We start from the raw sequence: 18,123 nt of genomic DNA on the forward strand, positions 1-18,123 counted from the left end.
GTGTTTGTTCAAATGTTGGAGTGGTCTAGCTTTTCATTCTTCCTTTCAAGCCAAGGCCAGAGGTACTTCGATTTTGATTGACAATTCAGCTGCCTTTGTTCAACATGATGTAATGTCTGACCCCAATGGGCGGTTCATGATAGTCTCAGGGAAATTAGATAACAAACTAATGGTTTTTGCTAATCTCTATGCTCTGAATATAGATGATCCTGGCTTTTTTTGAACGTTTTTTTTTCTTTTTTTTAAACCAGACAAATTTGCACGCTTTAATCTTGGGAGGTGATTTTAATTGCTGTCTTGACCCTGTTTCAGATCGTTTGTCTTCGAAACGATTAAATATTATTATATCTGCCTCCTATATCCAATCTTTTCCAATGAGATGTGACATTATGGATGTTTGGCGTTTTTTTTCCCCACCCAACAAGTAGAGAATATTCCTTTTTTTTTTAAATCTATCATGTTCATCATACCTATTCCAGGATTGATTTTTTTTTGTTGATAGTCATTTGATATCCTCTGTTCGATCCTGTGAATATAAAGAAATTGCTGTTTCAGATCATGCTCCCGTCTTTTTATCTTCAAATCTTCCGGGTGTTTCTTGTCAAACACATTTTGGCATTTTAATCCGATTTTACTATCAGATAAGGCTTTTTTAAAAATTTTGAGAGAGTCAAATTACTTTTTTCTTTAAAGAGAATACGCTAGATGGCACTTCTAGCCTTATTATTTGGGATGCTTTCAAGGCTTATATTAGAGGCCAAGTTATTTCCTATACAGCAAGTATTAGGAAAAAAAGTTAATAAGGAGAGAACTGAGTTAGCCAATCAGCTGAAACATTTAGATCAAAAAAAAAATGCTTCTGATCCGGATCCTGTCTCACATAAGAGACGTGTTGAAATTAAAACTAAATATGATCTGTTCTTAACCTACCCTGTTGAAACTCAACTTTTAAAAGATAAAAGTCAATTTTATGTTTATGGTGATAAAACAGGCAAACCTTTGGCTAATCAACTTAAAACTTTAATAGTTAAACGTCAAATTAAGGAAATCTCCAAAGCGAATGATGATATAACTTCTGTTCAATTAGAAATAAATGATACTTTTAGAGAATTTTACTCTAAACTGTATAGCTCTGATTTCCCTAAAGCCAATTTTGTTATGAATAATTTTCTAGATCATTTAAACATTCCCTCACTTTCTGAGGTTAATCGAAAATGGTTAGATCAACCTTTTTCTTCTGAGGAAATTGCCCGGGTTGTCCATTCGCTGAGTTCGGGGAAGACTCCCGGTCCTGACGGATTTTCTGGAGAGTCCTATAAGGCTTTTGCTCATTTACTTGTTCCTCACTTACTTTCTTGTCCTTTCTGACTCTTAAATTAGGCAGGTTGCCACAATCTTTTTATGACACCTCTATTTCACATTCTGAAAAAGAATAAAGATCCAACTGATTGCTCTTCCTACAGACCTATTTCTTAATGTTGATGCTAAAATTTTATCTAAACTTTTGGCTCATAGGACGGAAAACATTCTGCCTTCTATTATCTTTGATGACCAGACCGGATTTATTAAAAATCGTTATTCTCATTTTAACATTCATCGTTTACTGAATACTATTTATTCTCCCTCTAAAGAAACTTCGGAATGAATGATTTCTTTAGATGCTGAGAAAGCCTTTGACCGGGTTGAATGGAATTATTTATTTAAAATATTAGAAAAATTTAACTTTGGGTCCAATTTTATTCAATGGATTAAATTACTTTATTCATCTCCCAGGGCACAGGTTCTTACTAACTCTCAGAGTTCTAAACCATTCAATCTCCAACGTGGTACCAGACAAGGATGTCCTTTGAGTCCTTTGCATTTTGATTTGGCTTTGCAGCCTTCAGCCATCGCGTTTCATGAATCCACTGACATCTCAGGTATTTTAAGGAGGGGTATCACTCATAAGTTGTCACTGATGACCTTTTGCTCTACATCTCTAATGTGGAATCCTCTCTACCCTCAGTACTCTCCTTACTTTCGGAGTTTAGTCAGCTCTCAGGATATAAACTTAATTTTCATTCGAGTGAACTTTTCCCTTTGAATAATTTGGTATCAGTCAACTCTGACCTTCCTTTTAAAATTGTAAGAAATCAACTTACTTATTCGGGTATAACAATTACTAGGAGTTATAAATTTATTTTTAAAGAAAATTTTATCACTCTTTTGGAGTATGTTAAGAAGGTACTGTCAAATTTGTCTCCCCTTACTTTATCGCTAATTGGACGTATCGATTCTATTAAAATGAATATTTTGCCTAAACTTTTATATTTATTTCAAGCCCTACCTGTTTTTATTCCTAAATCCTTTTTTGACTCTTTAGACTCGATTATATCTTCTTACTTACAGAAGAATAAAACCCCCCTATTAAACAAAGTTCATCCTCAGAAAACTAAAAAAAAAGGGGGAATTAGCCCTACCTAATTTTAGGTTTTACCACTGGGCAGTCAACATACGCTACCTTACATTTTGGTTATATTATTTTAATCGTGAAGACTGTCCAGTTTGGATTTCTTCAGAAGTTAATTCTGTTAATAAATTTTCTAACATTTCTCTTCTTGGTTCTTCAATTCCTCTATCTTTAAGAAATTTCACTGATAATTATGTAGTTAAACATTGAGGATTTGGTTACAATTTAGAAAATTCCTTGGGTTATTTGGTTCTTCTCATTTGATCAACTATTAAATATAATCTTCCTAAAACTCCCTTTTTTTAGATATTACAAATTACAGACTTCTTGCGTTCTCAACTTCATACATTTCCTAAATGTCCAGATAAGAATTTAATTGATACAATTTTTACTCTGAAACCTTCTCACAATGGATCTATTTCTAATATCTATAGTATGTTGTTGGCAATGAGAAACATGCCGTTAGACAAAATTAAAAACCTCTGGGAACAAGACCTACAGATTTCAACTGATGAGGATACCTGGAATGAAATTTTTTAACTTGTTCAACCTCTCCATTATGTGCATGTCAGCCTTTTACAATTTAAAGTGGTTCATACAGCCTACATAACTAAAGATAAGCTCTCTCATTTTTCCTCAGATTTTTCTCCATACTGTAATAGGTGTAATGTCAAAGAGGCCTCTTTAATTCATATGTTTTGGTCCTGCCCACAGCTTGATAAATTTTGGAAAGTATTATTTCAAACTTTTTCTCTGAGCTTTTTAAAGTAAACTTTAAACCCAACCCTCTGACTGCCTTGTTTGGCATTGTTGGAAGAAATGATTTTACTCTTAAGCCAAATAATTTGCATATTTTGGCCTTTATTTCCTTTTTAGCCAGAAGAGTTTTATTACTTAAATGGAAAGATGCTGCTCCGCCTGCTCATGCCAATTGGTTGATTGATGTTATGCCATGTTTAAATCTAGAGAAGATTAGGTGTTCTACTTCCATACATGGACAAGATTTTTTCACATTATAGGGATCTTTTTGGAACTACTTTCATAATCTTCGACTTGTTCAGCAATGATGATGGCTTTATGTTTGAATTTACGACTATACGTCCAAGATTTTTTCTTTCCTTTTAAAAAAAACTGTTTTTTTCCTTTTTTTTGTTATGGGGTTTTGATTTTGCTTTAGATTGGAATAAAATATACCTTTTCAATATTATGGTTAATTTACTATACATAGATATGAGGCATTTCAACCTTGTTTTTGTTTCCATAATATCAGAATGTATTTTGTATTCATCTTTGCAGGTAATTAATAAAAATATTGAAAAAGAACATGTAAAATGGTCACAAACTTCTAAGAAAGTAGAGGTGCTACCATGCTTTCTTCGTAATGGCACTCACATGATGGCCCAGGACTGATTCTCTGATATGATAATGTCAAAGGGTTTTAAAGTTGCCGACCCTCTCCATCTCTGATTCCTTAATTAGGACTGGCTCACAGACCTCCAGTTTCCACCTGGGTTGTAAACAATCAGCTCTTTGGTTTTGAAGTTGAATGAGAGGTGACTGTTGTGGTACTATTCAGCCAGATTTCAAATCTCCCTCCTAAATGCTGATTTGTCACCAGCTTCGATTCAGCCAATGACAGCTTAGTCTCACAGTCACAAGTATAAAGTGAGTAGAGCAAGGGGCTAAGCATATGGCCTTGTGATGCACCTGTGCTGATGGGGATTGTGGAGATGTTGTCGTCAATCTAAACTGACTAGGGTCTGCAAGTGAGGAAATAGAGGCTCCAGCTGCACAGGGTATTCAGCTTATTGATTAGCTTTGAGGAGGGCGATAGTGTTGAACATTGAGCTGCAGTCAATGGAGAGCATCCTGGTGTATGCAATTTCACTGTCCATTTCTTCCAGAGTTGAGTGAAGAGCATCTGCTGTGGACCTGTTGTGACGGTTGGCAAATTAGAGCAGGGCCAGGTCACTCCTCAGACAGAAGTTGATATGTTCCAACACCAACCTCTCAAAGCACTTCATCACTGTGGATGTAGGTGCTATCAGACAACAGTCACTGCAGCAGGTTACCACGTTCTTCTTTGGCACCAGTGTAATTGTAGGTGGGTACCTCAGACTGGTGAAGCAAGAGGTGACAGGTATCAGTGAATACTCCAGCCAGCTGATTACCACCGGGCTTCAGTACTCAGCCAGGTACACCATCTGAGCCAAATGCTTTCTGTGGGTTCACCCTCTTGAAGGATGCTCTCATGTCAACCTCAGCGACTGAAATCACACGGTCATTGGGGTGTGGAGGCTCATGAAGATGCCTCCATGTTTTTTGCAATCAAAATTAACATAAAAAGATATTGAGCTCCAAAATGGGAACTCAACAGCCTTCCGCAAGTTTTTAAACATTTACATTTGCCCATCTCTCATAATTGAGCAACATTATAAACACATAATATAGTTTTAAGCCAGATGATAACTTGGCAATGAAGGGCAGCAAAAGACTGTCTAGAACAATTACACAGTAACAGGTGCAGTAGCCAGAGTGACTAATAAGACAAATTTAATAACAAAATACAAGTGAGTTTCCCTCAAGGTCAAAATACAATCGAGAGGTTGGATTTTTAGTAGAACCTTAGTTAAGGTAGGGACAAAAACTGGTGTTAGTGTTAAAATGTTAAATTAAATAATGTTCATCCAGAAATAGACAAGTCACAAATAAATATACAGTGATGTAACTAATCAGCTACCCATGACAAAGCCGAGAGTATAGATGATGTCGAATGCAAGTGTGGTGAGAGCTACCACTTCAAACCAAACATGTAACACATTATGACCATGCCCATCTCTCTCCAGAGACAGATACCACATTATCAATTATAAGTTCAATTTAGGATTTCCTCCACAAATCCAGTTCCCCTTCCACTTTGAAAATGCCCTCGAAACATCCCAACATTCTTGGTAATGTATGCTAAGATCTCTTTACACAAAGCAGAGAAGACCTGGAATGTTTCTTGCATTCTGATAATTTCTTTCATGCATCTAACCCAACTATCATTCCCTGCTCACTTCATCCTTGGATCACAGCATTTTCTTTGGGTACACTAGTCTTGCTCCATGGAATTCAGGAAAATGTTTCCCCAAATACCTGACCTGTCAATCTTCCCCTTTTTAAATCTAAAAACTTTGATAAATCCTAACATGTAGATATCAATTTTGAGATGTTATATCATAGTGGAAACTCTCAAAAATACAAATTTTAGAAAATACAGATGATTTATCAGGAATTCCCATTGATCTTTGATAATCCCAAAAATACTGATTTTTGCTTCTCAGATTAGAAAACAAGCTACAATTTTGTTTCTTAAAAAACTGAATATTGTTTTGTTGCAATGTTCACCATTTAGCCCTGAAGTTTGAATTTAAGAGCCTGGTATAATATAATCCCTTGTAAGGATGAGGAAAAAGATGATTTTGAAAACAGAGGACAATTCATAACAGTTGTTCTATTCCTCAGAAGTTTGTTTTTAAAAAAGAAAGCTGAAAAGTTTCCAAAACATGATAATGAGATTAAATTCTGACCCATTTCAACCGGGTGTAGTATGGGATATACAGTTAAAGTAATATTCAGGACATGATAATTACAAGCAAAGCACCAAGCCTACAAATTCTTATGTAATACTTGTAATCTGAAGTTTGTAATTACAAAAATATAGACTCCCATCACCCAGGTCATGCATGCTCTGTTCTCATTGCTACTATCAGGGAGGTGATACAGGAGCCTAAACAATTCAGAAATAGCTTCTTCCCCTCTGCCATCCGATTTCTGAATGGACATTAAACCCACAAACACTATTTCACTACTTGTTTTATACAAGAGCAAACTGCAAGAAATAAATTCATTCACTATCCATGAGGAGATTCGGGATTTTAACCCAATTTTAAATCCTTCAGAATCTAATCATTCCTACCTGACATGACTTCACATCAGAATTGTTTACGCCTTCTGTGGAATCCTTCACAAAGTAGTTATCGACCAAGTCTATCTGTCTACATTCCTGTCGACACACGGGGCAGCGGATAACACCCACTGAAAGAGAGCAAAAAAAAAATTAATTTCAACCTTCTCTTTCAGTTTCTTCTAAAATTAAAAATGTAGTTATGCTTGCAATTTAAAAGGACAGTTTCTTGGCATCACAGAATTTTCTTCCAACTTAAGAGCATTTCACTGGAAGTATGACACGTCAGCAACGAATATCATCTATAGAAGATGGAAATTAAACCTCCAGTACAAGGCAAGACCAGTTTGACAAGCACATATTTTCTTTCTCTAGCTAATAGTATGTAGGTAATCTAGTAAAGCTGACACCAAATAAAGACTGTAATACACTGCAGATTCAAAGGATTAGTTAATACTTCATTTAAAATAATGCAGTTCCTTACAACAGTTGTCGAAGATCTAGTTCTCTAGACGATCAAGAAAAAGATCAGATATCAGGGCCTGGGAGCATGCCATATTTGGATCATAATCATTAACTCTGACGCCAGTTCTATTAAAAACTCAAATTTTTAACTCCTTGAGGTTTGAGGGCTGCAATGTGCTGCTACTCATGCTTATGGTGAACTTCACTGGAACAGTGGAAGAGATCAGAGATAAATAAGGTCAATATGGGAGTGGAGTGGAAAATAAAAGTGGCAGGCCACAGAAAACTCTGGCTTGCTTTTGCAGACTTTAAGTACTCAAAGTTCAGAGTAAATTTATTATCGAAGTTCACTCATGTCACCATACCCCGAGATTCATTTTCTTGCAGGCATTCATAGTAAATACAAAGAAACAATAGAATCAATAAAAACAGATGGAAAAACAATGTGCAAAAAAAACAAACTGCGCAAATACAAGAAACAAATAATAATAAATAAGCAATAAATATCAAGAACCTGAGTTGTAGAATCCTTGAAAGTGAGTCCATAGCTTGTGGAATCAGTCAGTACTGGGGTGAGTGAAGTTGAGCAAATTACCCTTACTAGTTCAAGAGCCTGATGCTTGATGGGTAATAACTGCTCCTGAACCTGGTTGTGTGGGGCCTGAGGCTCCACTAACTCCTCATTGACGGCAGCAGTGAAAAGAGACTATGTCATGCAAGGTGGGGATCCTTGAAGAAGGATGCTTTCCTGCAACAGCACTCTTCGTAGATGTACTCAATAGTAGGGAGGGCAAAGTCACCTAAACTGGGTTTGACTTCCCCACCCCCCCCCCCCCCAAAAAGGTAGAGGGTAGCACATCGTGAGCACCAAACACAATATACTAGATTGAAAACCTCAGTGAATTGCTGCTACACCTGTGTAACATCCTGGGAAAGGTTTCACTGCTAACCTTTCTGCAGAAGCAGTGTTTGGGTTATAGTTAGAGATTACGGGTGAGGCAGAGGAGAGACAAAGGCAAGATCGAGCAATAGATCATTTGGGAGCTTCTGATGGTGCCATTCCACAGGCTTACTGCAACCTGACTGCTCTGAAGTCAAAGCAGTTGTCGGAATGGAGTCCTAGGGAAGTGATAGCTACTCAGCAAGATGAACCATGCAAAGGCCCCATTTGGTCAGCAGTTGCAGAAGGGGACGTGGCCCAGATTGGAGATGAGGAACCAGATTGTATATCAGGTCACGTCACCTCCAGAAAGGCCTTCTATCCCTTCCCAGCCACTTCTGCCTGAGAGGTATTAGAGGATTGTGTTGAAGTAACTGTATGATTCCAGTCATTTGGGGGTTGACAAGACTCAGATCAGTTCTATTGGCCCTGAATGAAGCTGGAGGTCAAAGAGTACTGCAAGTCATGCAATCGATGTATACAGAAGACAACACTGCCTCTGAGGGTCACTCCATTATCCCACCTGCACGTGGATCTGGTGTGTATAGATTTCCTATCAATAGAGCCTGATGTCAGCAACATGGCAAATGCCTTGGTTATTCCAGCTCACTACACCAGATATGCACAAGCCTTTCCTACCAAGGATCAGTGGGTACCCACAGTGGCCAAAGTGTTATGGGAGAAGTATTTCATATATTATAGTCTCCCCAGGCAGATACATAGTGACCATTGTCAAGTTACTGAGCATGCTTGCAGTCCAGAAGTAGAGGACTATGCCTCATCACCCACAGGGTGATCCCCAGCCCACAAGGTTCAATTGGACATTTCTAGACATGCTCAGGACCTTGGGAGATCAGTAAAAAGAACAAGTGGAGTCAACATAGTGGACATCTGGTCCACTGCTACAACTATACACAGATTGAATCTACCAGATACTCGCAATATTATCAGATGTTTGGGCACAAAGCGAGGATGCCCATTAAGTTCTGTTTTGAGACAGGCAGGGAAGATCTACAACAGAAGTATTATCTTAAGTATGTGTCTGATATGAGAAGGGAGTAGTAAAAGACTTATGAACTCGCTGAGGTCTCAGCTACCAAGCAGAATCAAGGAAATAAGAGGAGGAAGGATCAAAAGGTTAGCTTCTCCCAACTAATGCCTCAAGAACAAGTCTTCAAAGAATCTGTGGCTACCTGGGAAGCACAAGTTGGCTGACCACTGAGCAGGGACAACCTCTGTAGTGGAGAGTCAGATGCCAAATGTACCAGTTTTCCGGGTGAAACCAGAGAATGGGAATGGTCCTGTCAAGATTCTCTATCGGAACCACCTTCTACCTCTGGGGCAAGAGGTATGTGTTGACCCAGTGCCTGTTCTGGACCCTACACCTGGGAAGAAGACTCTGTGGCAACGTAGGAGAACCGAAGGACTAGCAGTGGGAAGGATTAGACCCCAGCCCTCAATGTGATAGGGACTCAGAGGATGAGGAAATGGTGTGGTATATGCTGTGCTTCGCAAACTGCCCAATAATTGATGAGGCGATTCCCAACCCTTCTCATGCTGAGGCGGGTGAAATTGGGGGAACTTGCAGTGGACAGGCAGGTTTGCGGTAAGAAAATGACAAGAGGCTGAAGTAACTGGGCATGAAGGCAAGCTCAGCCAAGTGACGAGTGGACCTGAATCGTCGGTAGACACATGTAATGGACAGGGAGGGGCCTCCCAGGTAGACAGGAAAGAGCCCAGGGAATGCCTGAAGCTGAAGTAGTAGATGATTGAACAAGGAGGTCCCAAAGAGTCAGGGGATCCCCAGACAGATGGCCTATGTCACACCCCGGCAACAGTGTGGGTAGTTGGTTAGAATGGAAATGCTCAGGAAGGGAATCGTCCCTTCAGAATGCCAAGAGACCAAGAGAAACTGTACGTGTTGGGAAATTTCAAGATTGTGAATGTGGAGAATAACTCACCTACAGTGATGGAAAGCTATTGCTAATGAAATCTCTATGGAAAGTCTGAGTGAGGAACTGACAGAGTGGCCTGGTTTACTCACAATGAAGATGCTGGAGCAACTCAGTCAGTCAAGCAGAATCTGTGGATGCAAAAGGATAGTCAATGCATTGGGGAAAAAAAAAAATCAGTCCTACGTCAAGACCAATAGTCAATATAAAAATGAAGATGCAGACTATGGCTGGTACACATGCCGGATCCAAGTAGAGTAAGGAACAATGTGGGTTTGGGGAGGAGGTGCTTGGTAATGGTTGAATATTAGACAGGATATTGGAAACAAGAAAAGTTAGGCAGGTGGAGCAAGAGTAAAACGGTAGGCCTTTTACTCTCTCCTTTTTGTAGTAGGGAAGAGATAGTCCTCCCCTCACCATATTACAGAAATCACTTTCTCCACCTGGTTCTACATACGCATATATCCATTTGACTGAGTTTCTCCTTCCTTAGCTCACCCTTCTATCCCTTTCCATCTAGTTCTAGCTACCCCTTTGAAACATAGGTGAGGCCACACTTGGGAATATTGTGTGCAGTTATAAAATTAGAAGAGAACAGGAGAGTTTGGAGGTTACATGTCCTAGGACTTTATTCCCTAGAACATGAGATTGAGAAGTGACTTGATGGGAGGCATGCAAAATCATGACTGGCATAGAAAAGGTGAAAACACTCCTAGGTAGGGGGGTGCAGAATCAGAGGGCACAGATTTAAGATCAGATATGAGAGATCTAAAAGGAGCATTAGGGATTGCTTCTTCACTTATCAGTAGTGGGCATTTTAAATAAGCTGCCAAAAATTTGTTGAGACAGGCACATTAGCAACATTTCAAATCCATCTCGCTAAGTAAGTGGATTGAAGACGTACACAGCTATGGCCAAATGTGGGCAGATGGCATGAGATCAATGGCAACAGATGCCATGGACAAGACAGATAAAAATGGCGATTTCCATCTTGTACAGTCTACCCATTTATCACCTGTCTCTAAACTCTACATGTTTCTCTCCTCCCCTGGGATCACCTTATAGCTACCAGCCACCATCTCAGCCCTCCTTCAATTCTAGAATGACTCTCTCCCCCTTACTCGGTTTTGATCCAAGGTTGCAACTTGAATTTTCAACCTGAATTTGCCTTCACAGAATCTTCATGACCTGTGTTCTTCCAGTAGTGTTTTACATCTCCAACCCAGAGTGAAATATTGCAATACAGATTACATAAAGCCCAACTCCCTCAATACCCTAAAGATAGCACCTGGGTTCCTTCAATCATGTCCCCAGTGTATCAAGGTATCATTACAAGACAGCTGAAGTCTAAGATATTTACCCTCATAGGTGCTCATTTTAAATTTTAAACTACTGTCAAGATGGAAGATTTGACAAATGATCTAAGGTCAGCCATTGAGTATCTAGTACCTGCTACGTTTCTTGCAAAATACACCAATCTATACTAACAAAAAGAGTGTATGGGTGCCCAGGGAAAGGTGACACCTCTGGTGAAAGGGCTTGTCATATCCATTCTGGAGTAGCTCACTCAACTTTGGTCCCCACTGGACACTCAGCTCTCACCTGCGGCTCCAAGTAACTGTTTGCATACAACAGTGGCCATACCCCAGTACACCACACTCTGACAGGTGGGCTAAACCAGTTGAGGGCAGCCAGCAGCATCATACCCCATTGAGATAGAGACATGCCTGCCCTAGCATGTGAAGTCAGTTTCAACAGCTAGGAAGGTGGGTCTGCAACCCTCCATGGACATAACAGGGTACAGAAGACATCATGGTCATCTTTGTGACGTTTGTTTGTACCACTGGACTTGGACTTCTGAGTTTTTAGGGAGTGGCACTGCCCCAGTGCAACAGCTTTTCCACTTTAAAAACTCTTCCTACCGATTTCCATCACCTGACACGAAGGACAACCACAACATCAAAAAGGTGTCACCAACCTAAACTGGGGTATCCTCTAGTCTATATTCCATTTCAGTTTCTGCTCACACCAACATCCTAGAATCCTCTACAATAGGGTTTCAAACAGTTTTCAAACACCTTTCATTAAGTCTCTTTCAACTGCCACCATATGCCATCACCAACAACGATAGGATGGCTTAGAGAGGAGGTGGAAGAGCTCGAGGCCTGTTGCAAGGTAAATAACTTCTTCCTTCATGTCAACAAAACAAAGGAGATAGTACCGACTTCAGGAGAACTTAAACCCCTCTGAGTTGGGGGCTCAGCAGTGGAAACTACAGCAGTTTCAAACTAACTCCTGGAAGTGCACATTATACAACCCCTCATGGTCCCAAAGCACATCCTGCTCAGTGAAGAAAGGTCACCGACATCTCTGCTTTCTGAGGCTGAAGAGAGCTGAACTTTGCACATCCAGGCACGTCATTCTACAGATGTGCAGTAGAGAGCATCCCAACAAGCTGCATCACTGCTTAGTATGGAAATTGCAGCAGCGAGGAAGAATGCCTAATGCATCACTGACACCTGCCTAGGACATATCAAAGATCAAAGCATGTATACTATATACCACCTCGCAATTCATCTCCTTGAAGGCAGCCAGAAAACAAAGGAACCCAATAGAACCCATTAAAACAGTTGAATATGCAATATGCAGAAAAAAAAATTATAAAAATAAATAATACTTGGAACTGAAGATCATGAAAGCAGTCCACAGCCATGAAGCCAGTCACAGCCGATCAGGAAGCCTGTTAGTTGCAAGCCACAGCCTCAGTTAAGCACAGACAAGTAAACCTCACCGAGCAGCAAGCTGAACACTGCCCACCCTCGTCTACGACCTCAACACCCTGACTTTTATCAAGCGCTGGGCCAGATCTATCGGCCAAACCGAAGGCTGTTCCTCACTCTCGGACCCAGGACTTGCAGCTTCCATATGCTCTTGGCCCAAACCTGACATTTCCAATTTGGCCCAGCGCTTAAATTGATCAAACCTTGGCTGGTTCCTTACTCTCGGGCCTGGGCCCCACCGCTTCAACTCTGTCTTGCCTTGGTTCTGCCACTTCAAATCAACTTCAGTAGCCAAACTTTGGCTCGCTCCCCACTCTCGGGCCCAGCCACCTCAATTGGCCCATACGTGCATGTTGCAACCATCCAGCACCTTTGAGACTTCAGTTCACACCGCAAAAATGCCAGGTCATACAGGTGGTTCAAAAACATGACACCAAAAGGGAAGTTACAGGCTAATCGTTTGAGAAAAAGTGTGATTAATGAAGTAGTTAATAGATATTTTTGCAGCAATCAAGTCATACGCTTCAACAGCACCATCTTAAACTGAATATTGAAGGTGCCACAAAAAGCCCAGTTACATAACAAAGGATCCCACACACACTGCTCATGGAGCATTTTCCCCACTTCCATCAAGGAGGAGTGATGAAGTTTAAGGGAATGGGGGATTCTCAGATTCCTGTAAACAATAAATTAAGTACTGACTATGTCTGTGACTGTAGTGTGTTTGAATAATGTCTCACAGCTGCTTTCTTTGGAGCAAGGGTTAAAGTTCGCTTAGATCTACATAGATGTCTCTGGGCTTTTCACACCTTTTGATTTTGACAAAAGGCAGTACCTGATGGAAATTAGACAGAACATTCCTTTCTTAATTCAAGCATAAATTTGACGGATGTTCTTACCTTTGTCATTAAGTTGTGGCTCCAGCAAACCAGGTAGGACATTCTTTTCTTTAACTAAGGTGGCTGGAGTGTCTAACAAATTGATTGTACTATTTGTATCAACAGTCCATTGACTTGGCCAGAATAGTTATCAAACTGATTGTTCTCTGTATCAATAGTCCATTGACTTGACCAGAATAGTTATCAAACTGATTGTTCTCTGTATCAATAACCCATTGACTGGACTGGAATGGTTACCAAACTGACTGTTCTTTTGTATCGGTGGCCTTATAACTTCTGACAATTCTGACACCGGGCAGTGAACTTGTAGAACCGCCGGGGAGATGAGAAAGGTTCTCTCCCTGATGTCAGGTCCAAGTTTACTCGCCGTGTGAGTTTGAAGAAATAAACGGGTGAAAAGATATGTAACAATCTTTTTGTGCCGCCATTATTTGATCTAGCAAAGTTATGTTTACGGGGGGGGGGGGTTAACTTAAAACACAGGAATGCAAGAAGCTGTACAGAATAGTGGACTCTGTCCTATATATCACTTCCACCATTTGATTCTTAAACCAGCAGAGAACCTTAAAAACTAAATCTTAGTAAAACTACGACCACAGCATGAAAATTAATTTTGTTCCATTTTCTTTAAGAGTTTATCATTGTTTTGTTCTTCTTTTGAATACTGCTCATCTGATGCCACCTATGATGCTGCTGCAAGTAAGTTTCATTACACCCATGCATGTTAACCAAAGTTCAAAATAACATTAAGGATCAGGACAAAGCAGTAATTTCATCATGCATGGGGTATGATATCTTTACCTAACAGAATTGAAATAGGTCATTGAGGATACCCAAGACCAAAAAAAATAGATTAGATATTAATGGATCAGCATGTTGCAGAGCAGTTGGTGTTGATGCCTCAGATCCAGGGATGTGAATTCAGTGAAAACCTTGAGTTACTGCCTTTGGGCCACCTGTACATTTACCGCATAACAATGTGGATTTCCAACATGGATGCACCATTCGGTTATACTTACCAATTACTGATTCCTTGATCATCTGCATTAAGGGAAGATGAACAGGTGCAAGATTAAGCTGCAGGGGAATGGAAACAGACTAGATGGGCTGAATTGCCATCTTCTCTACTATAGCAAGTAGATGGGTTTAGTGAAAGCAAGTGGCTCTGAATAAAAGACCAGCCACAATTGTTGCCTGAGTTCAATAATTTGGCTTCACATCAGAGCAAACACTACAGCTAAATGCCATCATTTTCACAACTGTCCGCAGAAAAGATATTTGTGGTTATTTTGTAAACTTAATTTTGCTGGATCAAATAACGACAACACAAAAAGATCATTACTTATCTTTTCACCCTTATATTTCTTATATTACCTTATATTTCTTCGAGCTCAGCCGGCGAGTAAACTTGGACCTGACATCAGGGAGAGAACCTTTCTCATCTCCCCGGCGGTTCTACAAGTTCACTGCCCGATGTCAGAATTGTCAGAAGTTACATGGCCACCGATACAAACGAACAATCAGTTTGATAACCATTCCGGTCCAGTCAATGGACTATTGAGACAGAACAATCAGTTTGATAACTATTCCGGCCAAATCAATGGACTATTGACACAAAAGTACAACCAATTTTTTAGACACTCCAGCCACCTTAATTAAAGAATGTCCTACCTGGTTTGCTGGAGCCACAATTTAATTACAAAGAACATCCGTCAAATTTATGCTTGAATTAAGAAAGGAATGTTCTGTCTAATTTCCATCGGGTACTGCTTTTTGTGAAAATCAAAAGGTGTGAAAAGCCCACAGACATCTTATGTGGATCTGGGCAAACTTCAACCTTATCTTCCTCCAAAGAAAGCAGCTGTGAGACATTATTCAAACACACTACAGTCACAGACATAGTCAGCACTGAATCCATTGTTTACAGGAATCCAAGAATCCTCCATTCCCTTAAACTTTATCAATTTGCTACTAAAGCAGACTAGGTGGGAAACCATCTCCTTTAACAACCATCTTCTACTAAGTAGCATTTGCCAGAATAGATTGATAGATGCAGGGCAGTTTGATAGAAAACTGATTTCAGTTAAATACCAACAAACACAAGTTCCATTTACTAAGCTATTTAATTGAAATGGCTGACATACACCAATTAATATGCCTGTTCTATCCTAATGTGTGTGGGGTTCCAGGACCCCATTGTAAGAATTGAATTCAAAGGCCCTTAGAAAGCCAAGTACGATCCCACAAATGATAACTATATTCAAACCCACATACCCCCATAACCTACAATGAATGAGTGGTCAATTTAAGTCAATGTTTTCAAATTCTTCCATACTCTCATCTCTCACTAATACCTCAGAAAACAACATCCCACTAAAGCCTCAACTGCATCCAAAGCCTAGTGCCATACAACTAAGAACCACCTGGATACCACCCCCACTCCCCATACAAGTACTGGATATCCGCTCTCACTGTTCCCTCTCAATGTCAAGTAGCTTGTTAAACCCTGTAGCTAATGGTAAGTTTTGCTTAACCAATTTTCCTGCATTGTACTTTGTGTTCTGCTATGCCAAAGAAAGGAAATGTGTATGCTGGGCAGAGTGATGACATCATTCAGAGTTAAACAGCCACCTTATTACTTGCAAGCAGAACAAGTGCTACACCTGCCCCTATACCTCCTCCCTCACTACCATTCAGGGCCCCAAACAGTCCTTCTGAGCTCCCGGTGTGGCCTTTTGTATATTGGTAACACCCGACGTAGACTGGGAGACTACTTCACCGAGCATCTGTGCTCCCTCCACCAGAATAAGCAGGATCTTCCAGTGGCCATTCATTTTAATTCCACTTCCCATTTTAATATGTCCATCCATGGCCTCCTCCACTGTCGGGATAAGGCCACACTTAGGTTGGAGGAACACCACCTTATATTCCATTTAGGTAGCTTCCAACCTGATGGCATGAACATAGATTTCTCAAACTTCCATAATGTCTCTACCCTCCCTCACCATTTCCCATCCCCTTACCCCCCCTCACATTTTCTCCTCACCCGTCCATCACCTCCCTCTGGTGCTCCCCACCACCACACTGCCCCCATTTTTCTTTTTTCCATGGCCTTGTCTTTCACCAATCAATTTCATTGTTCTTTGATTCATCCCTCCTCCTCCAAATTTCACCTATCATCTGGCATTTCACTCTCCTCTCCCACTTCACATCTACTCCTCAGCCTTTTTTCTCCAGTCCTGCCAAAGGGTTTCAGCCCAAAACTGCACTTTTTCCCCCATTGATGCTGCCTGGCCTGAGTTCCTTCAGCATTAAGTGTGTGGTGCTCTGATTTCCAGCATCTGCAGCTTTTCTTTTGTTTGTCACATTATTACTTTTATACATTAGCAAAATAAGATTCTCAGACTGTCCACACAACAAAGGAACTTAAGACTGACTTATGAACAAGTTTACATATACACAACCTATCTAATGGAGAACCTGCAGTTTGAATTGTAGACGTTCATTAAGGTATCCCATGATCAATCAAAATACAAATAAAATATGATATTAAAATTCCTGTGCCAGAATTTCATTAGTCAAAATAATTCTGTATAATTCTGATTTATCTAAATGCTAAATAAGGATATTTTAGCCAGTTATTGTTTCAGCACCATAAACTTATTAGTTGGTCCTAGTTTATTAATCAGGTATATCAAATTGAGTCTTCCATATACATGTTGCTTTTTACTTGCTAAATTATAGGTCCATGAGTTACTATTGACATGTCCCGGATAATCGAACCAGACCATTTTCTTCTGGACCCAAGTTTTCTTTTCACAAGTCAGGTAAAGTAATTACAAGATATCTAAAGCAGTATACCACAATGCATCATTACGACTATTACCGAAAAGGTATAAGCAGAGACCCAATAGCCTACTTAATGAAATGTATGCCCGTTATGACTGCCAAATCCCACCCTCCCCCCCCGCACCATCAACATTGTGGGGATCACTAGTGACCAAAAACCAGAACGAGTCAGTGTTTTTTTTATCCTGCAGATTAACCAACCTATAACTCTGGCAGGGTCCGCAAGACATTACTTCCTACAAAGCAAAACTGAACGGCAGCAATGCTTCACTACCAGATGAACACACCTTCTATGCCCGCTTTGAAAGGGAGAACACAACTACAGCTGTGAAGATCCTTGCTGCACCTGATGACCCTGTGATCTCCATCTCAGAGACCGATGTTAGGCTGTCTTGAAAGACAGTGAACACTCGCAAGGCAGAAGGGCCCAATGGAGTACCTAGTAAGGCTCTAAAAACCTGTACCAACCAACTGGCGGGAGTATTCAAGGATATTTTCAACCTCTCACTGCTACAGTCCCTAGTTCCCACTTGCTTCAGAAAGACAACAATTATACCAGTGCCTAAGAAGAATAATGTGGGCTGCCTTAATCACTATCGCCCGGTAGCACTCACATCTACAGTGATGAAATGCTTTGAGAGGTTGGTCACGACTAGACTGAAGTTCTGCCTCAGCAAGGACCTGAACCCACCGCAATTTGCCTATTGCCACAATAAGTCAATGGCAGACGCAATCTCAATGGCTCTCCACATGGCTTGAGACCACTTGGACAATACAAACACCCATGTCAGGATGCTGTTCATCAACTATAGCTCAGCATTTAATACAGTCGGCCCCCCT

The 18,123-nt window shown here is 40.3% G+C and overlaps 1 protein-coding gene across 2 annotated transcripts in view; it reads right to left on the reverse strand.

The window, feature by feature from the left end:
• The window catches only part of trim33 (tripartite motif containing 33), a 212,343-nt gene that overhangs the window by 149,379 nt on the left and 44,841 nt on the right, over window positions 1-18,123 (reverse strand). For both annotated transcript variants that reach the window (XM_072253354.1, XM_072253355.1), the window contains exon 2: window positions 6,411-6,529. In XM_072253354.1, coding sequence (XP_072109455.1) covers window positions 6,411-6,529 — 119 coding nt within the window. The remainder of the gene's footprint in view (window positions 1-6,410; window positions 6,530-18,123) is intronic.

The sequence above is a fragment of the Mobula birostris genome, chromosome 3 (genome assembly GCF_030028105.1).
Source record: "Mobula birostris isolate sMobBir1 chromosome 3, sMobBir1.hap1, whole genome shotgun sequence".
Lineage (NCBI taxonomy): Eukaryota > Metazoa > Chordata > Chondrichthyes > Myliobatiformes > Myliobatidae > Mobula > Mobula birostris.